Source organism: Erithacus rubecula (genome assembly GCF_903797595.1).
Source record: "Erithacus rubecula genome assembly, chromosome: 5".
Classification (NCBI taxonomy): Eukaryota; Metazoa; Chordata; class Aves; order Passeriformes; family Muscicapidae; genus Erithacus; species Erithacus rubecula.
This window is the reverse complement of record NC_136687.1, coordinates 67,357,076-67,370,417: the sequence shown is the minus strand read 5'-3', so window position 1 is coordinate 67,370,417 and position 13,342 is coordinate 67,357,076. Positions and strand designations below refer to the sequence as shown.

The window sequence follows — 13,342 nt, the reverse complement described above, 5'->3', positions numbered from 1 at the left end:
AACAGCCTTTGGGAAGCCAGTTTGGCATTTCAAGCAACACATGCTGGGTTCAACCATTAAATAATGGTTTGCAAGTGAGGCTGGAGAGCCTCACAAACACCTCAGAGCAGCACCATCAGCTGCACTGCTCTTCTCCCTCTGGAGCTGTGACTGGGCATTTCTCAAGCCATTACAGGAACACCCCCTGCTCCCTTGAACAAAACAACTCAGCTCCTGTGTCTCAAGCTGCACATAATTTATGAGTCATGACCCAGAAATATATATTCCTGCTGGACTTTGAGAGTTTTCTTTGTTTCTTTCTTTTTAAGGAAAAGAGCATTGACCCTGTTCTCAATTACGTGTAATTACAAAATTACAAGTATTAAGTCCAGGAAGACAAATCCCCTACAGCCATTAAGGGCCAGGAATTGACGTGGAATTTAGATGAAATGTTGGCAATCAAATACATTAAATGTGCTCAAGTAAAACCTCCCACTCATTGTAAAATCTCCAACTCTATGGCTGTTAATGGGATAAAAATTTCTGATCTGTGGATTGCAGCAAGAGCAAAAGAGAGCTAAGAGCTTTCCACCTCCAAATTCCCAGCCTAACATCCCATGCAATTCTACCCCATCCATGAACTCTGCAGCCCCAATTACTGCTGAACTGATTGAAAAAACATAGAAAGGCAGTGCACAGAAACACCTTAGTGCCCTCAGAGCAACTTTAGTAACAGCTAAAAAAAGATGTTTGTTTGCTTTGGATGTTTTTTAGAGATGCTGGTTGCAAGTCAGATGAATCACAAAGGTTAATTTTGTAAACTCATTTAGTACAGGAGTTACATGTTGGTTTTATAGAGATTTAACTTTTGTAGCTTTCTAAGGGAAAGTTTTGATAAAAGGCCTATAAAGTTGGATTTTTTCATTAAAGGCACTATAGGGAATATCCTCTTGTGTGCTAGTTGTTCTATGCACCTGGTAACGGGTTTTTCTCTTACCTTTGCAGTCATTCTGCTCTCCAAGTGATGCTAAAGACTCTTTGTGAGTGGTGTAGGTCTGTAGAAGGGAAAGGGCTTTTCTTGCTTGTACCTATCAGGTACAGGGAAGCCCAAACCCACCTGAGCTGTACATTCAGGTTGGCTCTGAGACACTTACCAACAGAGCAAAAACCCTTTCAGTGAGAGAAGTGCTGGTGACTTAAATGAGGAGTTGTATTAATGGTTTTGGCCTGTACGCTGTTCTGATAGATTTGTTTGACTGAACATAAGAGCATTTACTGGGCAGCAATTATTCAGTACTGTTTGCTAAGTGTACTGCATCGAGGAATGGCAGTTTTTCTACAGTGTAAATAAGCAGTTACCTAAAGAAGTGCCAGCTGTGCAAGTGAAGAGGTCAGCTTTCTAATCTCTTGATCAAAAGCTAAGCGTAACAAAGACTTAATGAGAATTAACCCTTGTCGGGAGCCGCTGGTTCCCGCTGACAGCGCGGCGCGGAGCGCGCTCCCGCCTCCCGCACAGGTTTGTCCCTCGGCGGCGGCCGTCGGGGGCGGGCCAACATGGCGGCGGCCAGCTAAAAGCCGGCGTGGTGCGCTCCCGCTGCCGCTGCTCGTCGCCATGTCGGCCCGCCAGGGCAACAAGCTGCCCAGCAACCTGCCCCAGCTGCAGAACCTCATCAAGCGCGACCCCACCTCTTACACCGAGGAGGTGCGCTGGGGGGGCGGGCTGCGGGACGGGCGCGGGGCTACGGGCGGCGTTGCTCAGCGGCCGCTGTTTGTGTGTGCGCAGTTCCTGCAGCAGTACCACCACTACCAGTCCCATGTGGAGATCTTCACCTTCCAGCCGGACAAGCCCAGTAAGGAGCTGGCCGAGCTGCTGATGTTCCTGGCGCAGGTGAGCGCGTGTGCCGCGGTGACAATGACCGCTGTAGGAACATTAGACTGGCCGTTTGCGCGCCCCTTGCCAGGGCTGCGCGCTGTCGCCCGCCGTTCTGGAGCTGTCTCTGGCGCTGTCCCCCGCAGGTTGCGCACTGCTACCCCGAGCACATGGGCAGCTTCCCGCAGCAGCTGAAGGAGCTGCTCTCGCACCACCACACGGTGCTGGACCCCGAGCTGCGCATGGTGAGACCGCCGGGCTCCCCTGCCTTCTGCGGGAGCTGCCAGCTTGCGGCGCGCTCGGCGCTGAGCAGGAGCTGCAGAGCAATGGGGGATCTGGCTTCTCTTACAGACCTTCTGCAAGGCTCTCATCCTGCTGAGGAACAAGAATCTGATCCATCCCACGAGTTTGCTGGAGCTCTTCTTCCAGCTGCTGCGGTGTCACGATAAACTGCTACGGAAGGTATGGTGTGCTGGCAAAAATCTGCATTTCCAGAGGTAATGCCAGAATAGGCAACTGCTCTCTGCTTGGATGGGGAAATAGAGTTTGAAATAGCTCAGCTGTTTCAGCAGTCCGTGCTGGAGGCAAGGCTCTGTGTTGGACTAGTAATTGAGTTATGCTGCTGTAAACACCTTGCTGTTGCAGGCTGTGGGCTTGTCCTGTTTGGGCTTGGGCAGTGTGGTTGTGTCTGCAGGTGAAAAACCTGGCAGAGCAGGGCTGAATGAAGCAGGGGCAGCATTTTAAGCAGCATGTAGTGCTGTTCATTGTCCTGCCTTGCTGTACTGTAAATTCAGTATGGTTTTCAAATACATGAGTGCTCAGAGGATGCTTTCCTGTTCTTTTTCCTGCTGTAACTCAGTGATCCCAGAAGTGATCAGCTGGGCCCTGTGCTGGTGCTTGGGCAGGGTTCCCTCTCTGTGTGTTACTCCCTGTCATCTCTCTTGCAGACCTTGTACACTCACATTGTGACAGACATCAAGAATGTCAATGCTAAACACAAGAACAATAAAGTGAACACGGTAGGTGCTTTGGATTTCATGTGCATTTTGAGCTGAGTTCCTGCTGTTGAAGACCTCTAAAAACATGTTTTCAACTTCTTTTTTAGGCACTGCAGAACTTCATGTACACAATGTTGAGAGACAGCAATCCCACTGCTGCTAAGATATCTCTGGATGTGATGGTAGAGCTTTACAGAAGGAATATTTGGTGGGTCTGGCAGGCTTGTGTCAATTTGCCCTTTGTTGTCATGGGCATCATTTATGCATGCAGTCCAAAACATAATGCAGGGGATAGTGACTTAAATAGATTTCCTAATTGGAGCCCAGTGGAATTCTAACTTGTGCCAAAGAGTTTAGCTGAGAAGAAATAATGTCTTGTGTGAAATGAACTTACTGAAATATTTGCTGAAAACTGATTTTCTGAGAATAATGTAAAATTGTCTGATTTGGAATAAAAGATGTGGTTTGTTTTTTTCCAGGAATGATGCCAAAACAGTCAATGTCATCACAACTGCATGCTTTTCCAAAGTGACCAAGGTGAGAACAGAAATCACTGGTATGCTGGATGTTACCTTGGCTTTCAGGCTGTAACTTGGTTTATTTTCTGATCAAATCCATGCCTATTGAAAGAACTGGCTAAGTCTTTACACAGCTTAAGGTGTGGGTGTAGGGTGGCTGTAAATTGTCAGCTTGCCCCTCATGACCTCCCTTTACTTTTCAGGTGTTAGTTGCTGGATTGAAGTTCTTCCTTGGCAAGGATGAGGATGAGAAGCAGGACAGTGAGTCTGAGTCTGAGGTGGGTGTTGTGATGAAATATTCCCTTCTCTGCCTTTCAGACCTGTTATTGGTTCTGCTATCTTGGTGACTCTGGCTCTGCCAGTCTGTCTCACTCTGTGCTGCTCCTTATCCTGCCTAGCTGTCTCCAGATGTTTCTGTGGCTCACAAACCATTTCAGTGTCTGACAGCTGGCCCTGAGTGATGGCAGGATGTCTTTGCTGCTGTTAACAGAGAAATGCTGAGAGCTGTTTTTTTCTAGCTGCTGGTACCTATGTGTTCTGACACTTCAGGTCATTTTCAGAGTATGTGGTAGCTTGTTTCTGTGATAGCCTGGGTTACCTGAGTGCTGTGGTGGTCCCCCCAGGATGATGGCCCCACAGCCAGAGATCTGATGATGCGCTATGCCACCAACAAGAAAACCACCAAGCGCAAGAAGAAGCTGGAGAAAGCCATGAAGGTCCTCAAGGTGAGCAGGGGGCTCCCTGCCTTCCCATCATCCTGCCTCAGTCCTTCTGGTACAGAAGTGCAGTTGTTGCCCTGCTTGTTTAGCTGCAGGTTGCAGATAAGGCTCTGTGGTTGGAAATGGGGATAGTTTTTAATATCTTCTCGAAAAGGCAGTAGTCTTTTGACAGCAACCTTGAAACTGAAGCACTTTACTCACAGAATTGTCTTCTACTCTTGTTTCCATGCAGAAGCAGAAAAAGAAGAGCAAGCCAGAGGTGTTTAACTTCTCTGCCATTCACTTGATTCATGATCCCCAAGGTGAGTGTGCACTGAACTTAGTGCAATTTTTGTTAATCTAACAGCACTTGATTTGTTCTTTGTCTGTTCCAGTGAACCTCAGGTATGTAATATTCTCAGATCAACCCAAAATGTATCTTAAAGTTTAGTTTTCAATTCTGACTCAGCACTTATGGTGTGGGGAACATCTGCCAGTTCTCTCTGCTGCCCCTGTGCACAGCAGGCCTTTTAGGCACATGAGAAGTGAAATAACCCATTGGAATAAGTGCATTGGTCACCTTGAATTTCTTCTGTGAAAGGGCACTGGGGCTTTGAAATAACAAATCAAACTGCATCTTCTGACTGTAATCCCATTGGAGTTCTGTGTTGTGCTCCTTTGGTCTACTGAAAATTCATTTTTACTTCTTCCAGACTTTGCTGAGAAACTGCTGAAGCAGCTGGAGAACTGCAAGGAGCGCTTTGAAGTGAAGATGATGTTCATGGACCTAATATCCAGGCTTGTTGGAATACATGAGGTATGTACTTGGATCATTTTATGGTCTGGCTTGGCTGTGGGCAACTTCTGGCCTTGTGCCTCTGGGGAATAAGATTTAATTTTTCTGTATGCCCACAGGTGTGTAGGGATGGTCAGGCCTCTTGGAATGGCACAGTGGTGCAGGCTTTGTGGTACTAAGTGAGCTCTCCAAGGGAAAGGTACTGGTCTGGAATAGCTGAGCTGAACCTGAAGAGTAGAGGAGAACTTGGTGCTTCCAAGACCTTCCTGGGAAGCTGCTCATGCTGACCACAGTGTTATCAGTCAGATGGTGCTGAACAAGAGGGAAACTGGCAGCTCCTGCACTTGGAGGGTTTTGTGTAGACTGCCCAGTAATAAAATGAGATGGTTGTACCATGTATCAGCTTATGAAGGTGCTCTCCAGTTCAAAGACAAGAAGATAATATGTTACAATTTGCCTTGCAGCTTTTTCTTTTTAATTTCTACCCCTTTGTTCAGAGGTTCCTCCAGCCCCATCAGAGGGGTAAGTAGCTACTCTAGGTACTGTTGTTCCCTCCTGTCTCATGTCCTTTGATGGGAGTGGCAGTGCCAAGGGACAGGTAGCAGTGGTTTGATGGGAGGCAGGAGTAATCCAGTGGGAGCAAAGGAAGCACAAGTTCCTCAGTGCCAGAAGTGCCAAGTGCTTCTGTGGAGGCTGAGTGCACTCAGGGCTGAGGATTTGAGAAGCTCCAGTAAAGAATGAAAGGAATCTGAATCAATAATCCTGACTAGCTAAACCTGAGCATGATTGCCTTATGCTGCTTCCTTTTACTGGTGTTTGACTCCATTCTGGAGCACTTCCTTTTGCTTTAACTGGCTGTTGTGGCTGAGTGGAGGCCAGAGGAGCTCCTAATCTTTGGTGGGAGAGGACTAATAGTGTCCCAAAGGAGTTCAGGCTCAATAGTTTTTGACTGAGCAGCTTGTTGAGTTTAAGGGATGTGTTTGTTGGCTGGAGCATGCTGCAGCAATATGTTTGGGTATCTTCTTCCTACTTTTTTTCCAGAAGTGACAAGGATTCTTCTGTTTGCTGCACAGGCTTCACATCAGCTGGTACCACCTGAGGTCAGTGTTCCACCTGTGATGGATGTTAAATGGGCAGCAGGCCAGCTTGGAAATGCAATTGAGTGTGTGTGTGGGGAAGGGGGCTGGGTCAGATTGGTGCAATTACCATAAGCTTTTCCAACCAATTTCTGCAAGTTCTGAGGCATTGTTTCATAAAGGGGTGGGGGAAGGATGCTTGTTTTCTTTTCTGCAAGAAAATTCATGTTTAGAAAACATTGTGGGCTGTACTGACATGTTATGATGTGTGTTTATATGAGAAGGCATCTGTCTGTTAATAGCATCTAAATGTGTTAAGTTTTTATTAAATATGTATTTTTTTTCTTATTTTCAGATTATCCAGTCAGTGTTGATGACCATTGCCAACAACTTTGTCACAGACAAGAATTCTGGGGAGGTCATGACTGTAGGGTGGGTACAGAATTACATGACTTATGTCAAACTTCAAATGTGGTTATAATATATGTATATTTTAAACCACTTTCAGCTTATTCTTGTTACTTGTGCTATGCTTTCAAGAAGCTGCTTGAGTTAAAAGTTTTTTAGCTTCAGCTTTCTGTATTTTTTACTGGGACTATTTTATGATGGTTTTCTCCTCTTTCACCATATGTTGTGTAAATGCTGTATAAAGTTCTTCAAGTTTCAGGCAATTCAGTCTGTAGTGGCACTGTTCTAACTGGTGTTGAGAAATTAATTCCTTTTCCCTATTTTTAGAATCAATGCAATAAAAGAAATCACAGCGAGGTGTCCCTTAGCCATGACTGAAGATCTGCTCCAAGACCTTGTTCAGTACAAGACACATAAAAATAAAAGTAAGTATTACATGGATGTGACTTGAAACTCCTTTTTTTTCCTGTGTTATGTGGTCTTCAGTTCACTGCCTTCATGGCAGTGCTGTCCTGATTGACTTTTACAGGCTGAGACCATTTCCAGTGTTTGGGTTACATCTCTCTTTGGAGTGTGTAGCCACGGGAGACAAAAGAGTAAAGGAGAACTAATGGACAGAAATAAAGCAAGGAAAGGGATTGTTAAGAAGTTAGCCCTGAGGAAATGCAGGGTTCTATAGCAGAGAGATCAAAGGGAGCCATAACCTCAGAATACATAATGGGCTGTAAATCCTGGTTTGCTCAGAGTTCTGCTTTTTTCCTGACTCTGATTTTCTGGGCAGATGTGATGATGTCTGCAAGAACTCTGATACACCTGTTCCGCTCTCTGAATCCAGAGATGCTGCAGAAGAAGTTCAGGGTAAGTGTTCCATGTGTTTTGAACTCACTGAGATCTGATGTGCTCAAAAATGAGAATTGTTCTCAGTATCCTCTTGAGAAGGTGGAGTCAAGTCTGTTCTTCTGCCTGCTGCTTTGGACATGGTGTGCTGTCCACATTTTGTAGTTCACATTCATCTAACTCATGCTTACATCATGCTCCTGAAGTGGAACTGTTTTCTGAGATGCGTTCAACTTGAAAAATTAAACTCTGCCACATGAAATAAGCAGAGGTGTTTGGAGCCACAGCCTCCTGTTCCTCTGCTATTTCCATGGATGGGTGGATACTAGAATGGCAGCTGCTCAATGAGTGTTCATGTGCAGGGTAAGCCTACAGAGGCCTCAGTGGAAGCCAGGATTCATGAATATGGAGAACTGGATGCCAAGGACTACATTCCAGGAGCAGAAGTACTGGAGGTTGAGGATCAAAGGGAAAAGGGAGGAACCCAAGAGGAAGGTTTGTCTTTTTCCTATAAAAATTCAAGTTTGGATATTACCATTGCTGTGCTTTTATGTGGACATGGAACCTGGTGTTTGTCCTTTTTGTTTCCTGCTGTGCCTTGCACATGTCTGTCCTTGTTGTTTTTTATGATACACACTGAGATGACAAAGCAGAGGAACAGACAGTATAGCTGTAGACTTTGTGTTCAGTTTCTCCCAAGTAAAACTTTTTGAATACTATAGAGCACCAAAATAGTAGTTGAATATAACATTTGGCTTATTTAATTCAGTTCCTGTGTAAATGCTTTACACACCCTGGAATCTCTGCCTGGGGTGGGGAAGAGAGATGGAAGAGCCTTTAAAAGCAAGGCAGAGCTTGGCAAATTAAGTGTGAGTGCCTTGAAAGTGCTGCAGGAGCTGAAGGAGGAATGAAGGCCCTGGTGGGACAGGCTGTGTAGTGATCACTGTAACAATGAGCTTGGTTGCTGAAGCTGCAGACTTCAGCACAGCAGTGAAAAGCAATGCTTAGACTGTCCTAACTAACCCAGCTATAAATCACAGTTCTTGGCTTAGGTGGCTGGGAGTGGGAACACTATTACTGAGGAGCATAATCAATGTCTGTTAACTCCTGTGGTGCTTCAGGCTGTCCCAAATGCATCTTGCTTTCAGAATCTTGCCATAGAGATGAGAAATGAGCTTTGCAGAGCACAGCATGGATCATTTCCCAGGGCAAAATGCAGTTAGGAGATGGGTGAAATAAATGAAAGGCAGCAAGAGCAGGTGATCCAAGCATTAATTATGGCCAGTGTGTGTAGTGAGGATGAGTTTATTAACAGCTCTGTGCTTGTTCCCTGACAGATGGCTGGGAAAGTGCTAGTCTGAGTGAGGAGGAGGACAATGATGATGGAGAATGGATCGATGTGCATCACTCCTCAGATGAGGAGCAGCAACAAGTAGTGAGTGTCCAGTCTGTTCTATGCCACATACAAATGAGTCTTGTTAAGATCCTTTAGCTCTTCATGTAGCTGCTCTTAAGTACCTGCCCAGGTCTTCAGAGCAAGCTGTCCTGAAGCAGTGAGGCTGTATGTTGTTAGGGAGGGAGGGGAGAAGGAGTTCTCCCAGGGCTCAGTGCTTTCACAGCTGTGATAATCAGAGCCTGGACTTCCAAAATCTAGTGTGCATGTGCTCCATTTGGGCACTATGATGTGAGACAAGGAAAAATCCTGGCATCTGATTGTAGCACTTCCCAACAAAATTGCTGTTGCATGATGTGTATTTGGGAGGCAAGGATTATGGGTTGTGGCACAGGAGTAGTTTACAAAGCTCTGATTCTTTTGTACCTTTTTCTTTTCCAAAGGCAGAAAAAGTGAAAAGCATGCCCATAGAGGAAAGAAAAGCCAAAGCTGCAGCAGTCAGTACAAGCAGGCTGCTGACTCAGGAAGACTTCAAGAAAATACGTCTTGCTCAGCTTTCCAAAGAACTCAATTCTGCACCTGGCAAAGCTGCAAAGCGGAAATATATTGAAATAGATGATGAAGAGGAGGAGGAGGGCAGGTAGGATATGGTCTGGGAGTGCTTTTTCTTACCTGTACTCTGATGCAGCTCTTCATTGCAGCAGGGCACAGAGCTCTGCTGTTGATCAGTGTTCCCTGCTGACAGCCAGAGCCTAGAATGGATCCTGGGCTGGGGGTTTGCTTATAACTGGGAAAAAGACCTGAGGAGCTTGTGGAAGATCTGAGACTGTTTGTTTGTTGGTTTGACTTCTTCAGGCCAAGAGGCTTTGGGGGGGTTTGTACCAGTAGCTGCCTGGTGATAGCTCTAGTGTTTCTTAAACTTGTTGATAAAAGTAGGACTTGAAAAATAAGTGGGTGACTTTTGTAATGGCTATCCTACACATGAGGAACAGCCTGAAGGGAACAAGAACTTGTGGCTAAATGAATGGTGAGACAATGGCCTAAGGTGGGTGAGAGACAAAGGGTGAAGAGGGCAGCTTGTTTTCCTTGCCAGATGAAGTTCTGTGTGGTGACACTTGCTGGTTTTGTGTGTAGGGGAGAGTTGCTTTCACTCAGAGATATTGAACATCTGCATAAGAAGCCCAAGTCAGACAAGGAAACCAGATTGGCAACTGCAAAGGTGAGGAACCAGCATGTTCTGTATCCTGTCCTTCTGGGTTTGGCTTTGTCTTGTGCAGCAGGAAATGCTGAGGCTGCATATCTAAGGTAGGTGCTCAGCTGCTGTGTGGGGTGTGAGAGGTGATTTGTTTGGATCTTTGCTGTTGCATCTTGGCTGTAACAAACAATCTGCTGATCACATGTCACTGAAAATGCAAACAGACCCAGTTGTCAGTGTGATTCAATAAATACAGCAATTATGGGAGAAGGAGTGATAAACACAGTTGTGCTGAACCCAAATTTGTTGTTACTGCCATACTCCATGTTGTTACTCCTGTTACCATCAGGCAGGAGATGCTGATGGTAGGTGAAGGAAAATGACCCCTGTTGCTCTATTGCCCTGTCTATTCCAGGCTGGAAAAACAGACAGAAAAGAATTTGTGAAAAAGAAAACCAAAATTAACCCATTTGCCAGCTCTTCCAACAAAGAGAAGCAGAAGAACAAGAACTTCATGATGATGAGATACAGCCACAATGTCCGGACCAAGAACAAGCGTTCCTTTAGGGAGAAGCAGGTAATGTTTGTTGGAGGTGCATGGGGTAGTGTGAGCAGTAATTTGTGATCCAGGTGTGGTGCTGCCTGCCCTCTGGCCTGAGATGTTGCTGCTGGAACTCAGACAAAGCCTGTGGCTTGGCTTGCCTGACTCCTGCCCCAGAGGAAGAGCTACTTTGCAGATTGTGGTTCACTCTCTGTCTCTGGCCTTCTCTTGTTACTGTTCTATCACAGACTCATTTGTCCTGGCCCAGAGGACATCTAACAGCTTGTCATAAATTTTCCTGAGGAATAGATGCAAATGATATTTATTAGCTACTTGTAGCTTCTGTTTAGAAAAAAATTGCTTCAGTTAAACAGTTTCACACAAATGCTGCTCTCAGTGGTGAAGCCCTTGGTTAACTCATCCAAATGTGTTTAAGCAACTTGCAGAATAATCCAGTGGTCCAGTTGTTTTTTCTTCCTGGATTGTGTTGTGCAAGTGTTTACATGCTGCTTGAACTTTGTATTGTTTCCAGGATCATTTATCTGCAATTTCTCACCTTAGGAAGGGCAAGACAGGAGCTATCAGTGGAGACAGTAGAGAATATCTGAAGTTTTTCTGTTAAGTAGGAGGATGTGGACTAGTATCCTCTGTACATGTTTATTTGGCATTGTTCTGCCTCACCTCAGTTAAGGCTGACAACATTGAAACCAGCTCTCAAAACACAGAAAATGGGCTGCAAATGAACAATCCAGGCACTTTGAGGAAGCTGCTCTTTATAGTTATACTTGGCTCAGTTATTCTAAAAAAACTCTTGAAGGATTTTGTCCTTATTAATGTTTTAAATTCAAATGTAATGGCTAAACAACATTTATTCATACATTTTCCCCATGAATGTTAGACTACAGCAGCAGTCTGTTAACCAGATGTGTTTTGAGTGGGTTGCAGGCTCATAGATGTGTGGTGCTGCATTGTTTGGTGCTAAGATAAAATGGTCTGCTTGCTGTAGTCCAGAGCTAGCTCCTTTACTAGCTTAGAACATCTGAAGCACAATAATATCTTTTAAGGGTGATAATGGCACTCATAAAAATTCCTTCTCCCCTCCAAAGTAGTTTTGTAATACTCCTTCACAAAACACCCCTTCTACTCACCTCTCAGCTGAACTGTAACTTTCTTCATCCCTTCTATTTTAAATGAGTCAGTAGAATAGTTTGTTGTAATATGCACTGCAGAGGATGTGGTAATGCCCAGCTCTTTTAGCATTTGCATTGCTGCTCCCAGTTAGAGCAGATGAGCTCTTAGTGTTTTGATCAGAGGTTAAAGAAATGGAAAAGAGTTGTGATGTGGTGGTGTGTGGTGTTTTCTCAGTTATTGTGCTCCTTACCTGATTATTCTCCTCTTGTTTTGTGGTTAGCTGGCTCTTAGAGATGCACTTCTGAAAAAGAGAAAACAGCTGCTAAAATAAATGCTGGAGAGAGCTTCATCACCCTTGAAGTGACCCTGAAGATGTTTATTTCCACCCACCATCACCCTGAGGGAAAGGAGGACTGTGGTGCCTTATGCATTTAGCTCTGATCTGTGTGGAAATGCAAATGGAACTCTTGCAAGCTGATGGATACTGATGGATACATCAGTAGGACAGAGGCCTTAATCCTTGGAGAATTTGAATTTGTTTTTAAAGCATTGTGGGGAAGAAGGCAATTATATTTTTATTTCATGTAATTTCTTTACAGTGGGTTTTGTATGTGTAAGTACACAATTAAAATACACAACTGTGCAAGAATTCTACTTGAGGCAATTAATAACTAAGCAACAGAAAGGAGAGAGAATATTCTGGTCAGTCTATAAAGCATGTGGATATAGTGTCTGTGCCTGTCTTAGGGAAGTGACTGTGCAGACAGAGTGAGCTGTTTTGTTAGCAGCTGGCTTTAGCCAGTTTAATAATCCAATTAATCTGTGATGCAGGTAAAATTAATTCATGAGTTGTGGGGAGGCCCAATTCATTATGGAGTACTAAGAAAAGGAAAATAAAATTAGTGTATTGAGAGATAGGGGTTTTTAGTTGCCACTTAAATAGAGAAAAAGCCATCACATGCCAGAGGAAAAAAAAGGAATGTTTTCCTAGAGTGGTGTGGCTTCTGGTGGGACTTGCCAGTGTTTCTTGGCAAGTACATGCAAGAATCATGTGGATGTGTGGGTTCCTTGTCTAAGGCTGAACTTGTGCTTTAGCCTTGACCTCTGTTGGGACCATTAATGGGTTCTTTGTACCTTCCCCAGCCACCTGTTTTCATGGAGCTGATGAAGTATTTATAACTTGAGGCAGTTATACCATCCTTTATCAAAGTCTGTTAGAAGTGGATTTCATTGTGGTACAGAAAGAGATGCCACGTGCACAGTAAAAGGGAAATGCATTTGGTGAGTTGTTTTTTTCCTTTCTTTTTAGGAAGCCAGATTAATATTCATATCCCATGTGGGGATCCACTTAGCTATTTCTTGAATATGTATTTGTAGTAACTTTAATTCTTTCTTGTATGGATTTTGTTTTGTTTGCTTTGTTGTCATGCTGCTTCATAGAGGAAAAAAAGGCTTGACAGAAGCTTAAGGGAGTGAAGGACTAAATAGGATTTTTTTTTTTTTTTTAACAGCTCTCTATGTTTTATCCAAATTGTATGTTTCTGCTGAGGGAAGGGCAGGGATTGGTACTCTGCAAGGAGAGCATTGAGCTCTCAGAGCTCTCAGGTGGAGGAGGAGAATTGTAGCTGGGAGCTGGAATGCTGTGGGGATGGAGTGTGGAACCGGGGCTGGAGCCAAAGCTGGGGGGAGGAGAAGGAAATGCTATCTGTAAAGCACAGTTGTACTGGCGGGGGCGTTTTTTCTGCCGATCAGCTGAGCAGTTTCCCTTTTTGTGCATGTGTCCAGAAGCGAATAACCTCTGACACTGAGAGGGAGTGCGAATTCTTTGCCCTGGCGGTTGAGGACAAGTGTGTAGTCTCCTGTGTTCCCCTTTCTCCCTTGTTTACAGCCTTGCTGTGTCAG

General features: G+C 44.7%; 1 protein-coding gene across 1 annotated transcript; it reads left to right on the top strand.

Annotated features, from left to right (window-relative positions):
* The first annotated feature begins 1,487 nt into the window (after positions 1 to 1,487).
* On the top strand, positions 1,488 to 12,925 carry SDAD1 (SDA1 domain containing 1). The gene is made up of 22 exons (XM_079305737.1): positions 1,488 to 1,681; positions 1,763 to 1,867; positions 1,996 to 2,094; positions 2,201 to 2,311; positions 2,797 to 2,868; positions 2,955 to 3,055; positions 3,327 to 3,384; positions 3,569 to 3,643; positions 3,989 to 4,090; positions 4,317 to 4,386; positions 4,777 to 4,880; positions 5,324 to 5,381; positions 5,901 to 5,959; positions 6,291 to 6,367; positions 6,671 to 6,768; positions 7,125 to 7,201; positions 7,543 to 7,675; positions 8,518 to 8,615; positions 9,017 to 9,213; positions 9,708 to 9,792; positions 10,184 to 10,345; positions 11,721 to 12,925. The coding sequence occupies exons 1-22, from the start codon at positions 1,592 to 1,594 to the stop codon at positions 11,769 to 11,771; spliced, it is 2,082 nt and encodes a 693-aa protein (XP_079161863.1). The 5' UTR covers positions 1,488 to 1,591; the 3' UTR covers positions 11,772 to 12,925.
* Positions 12,926 to 13,342: the final 417 nt, after the last annotated feature.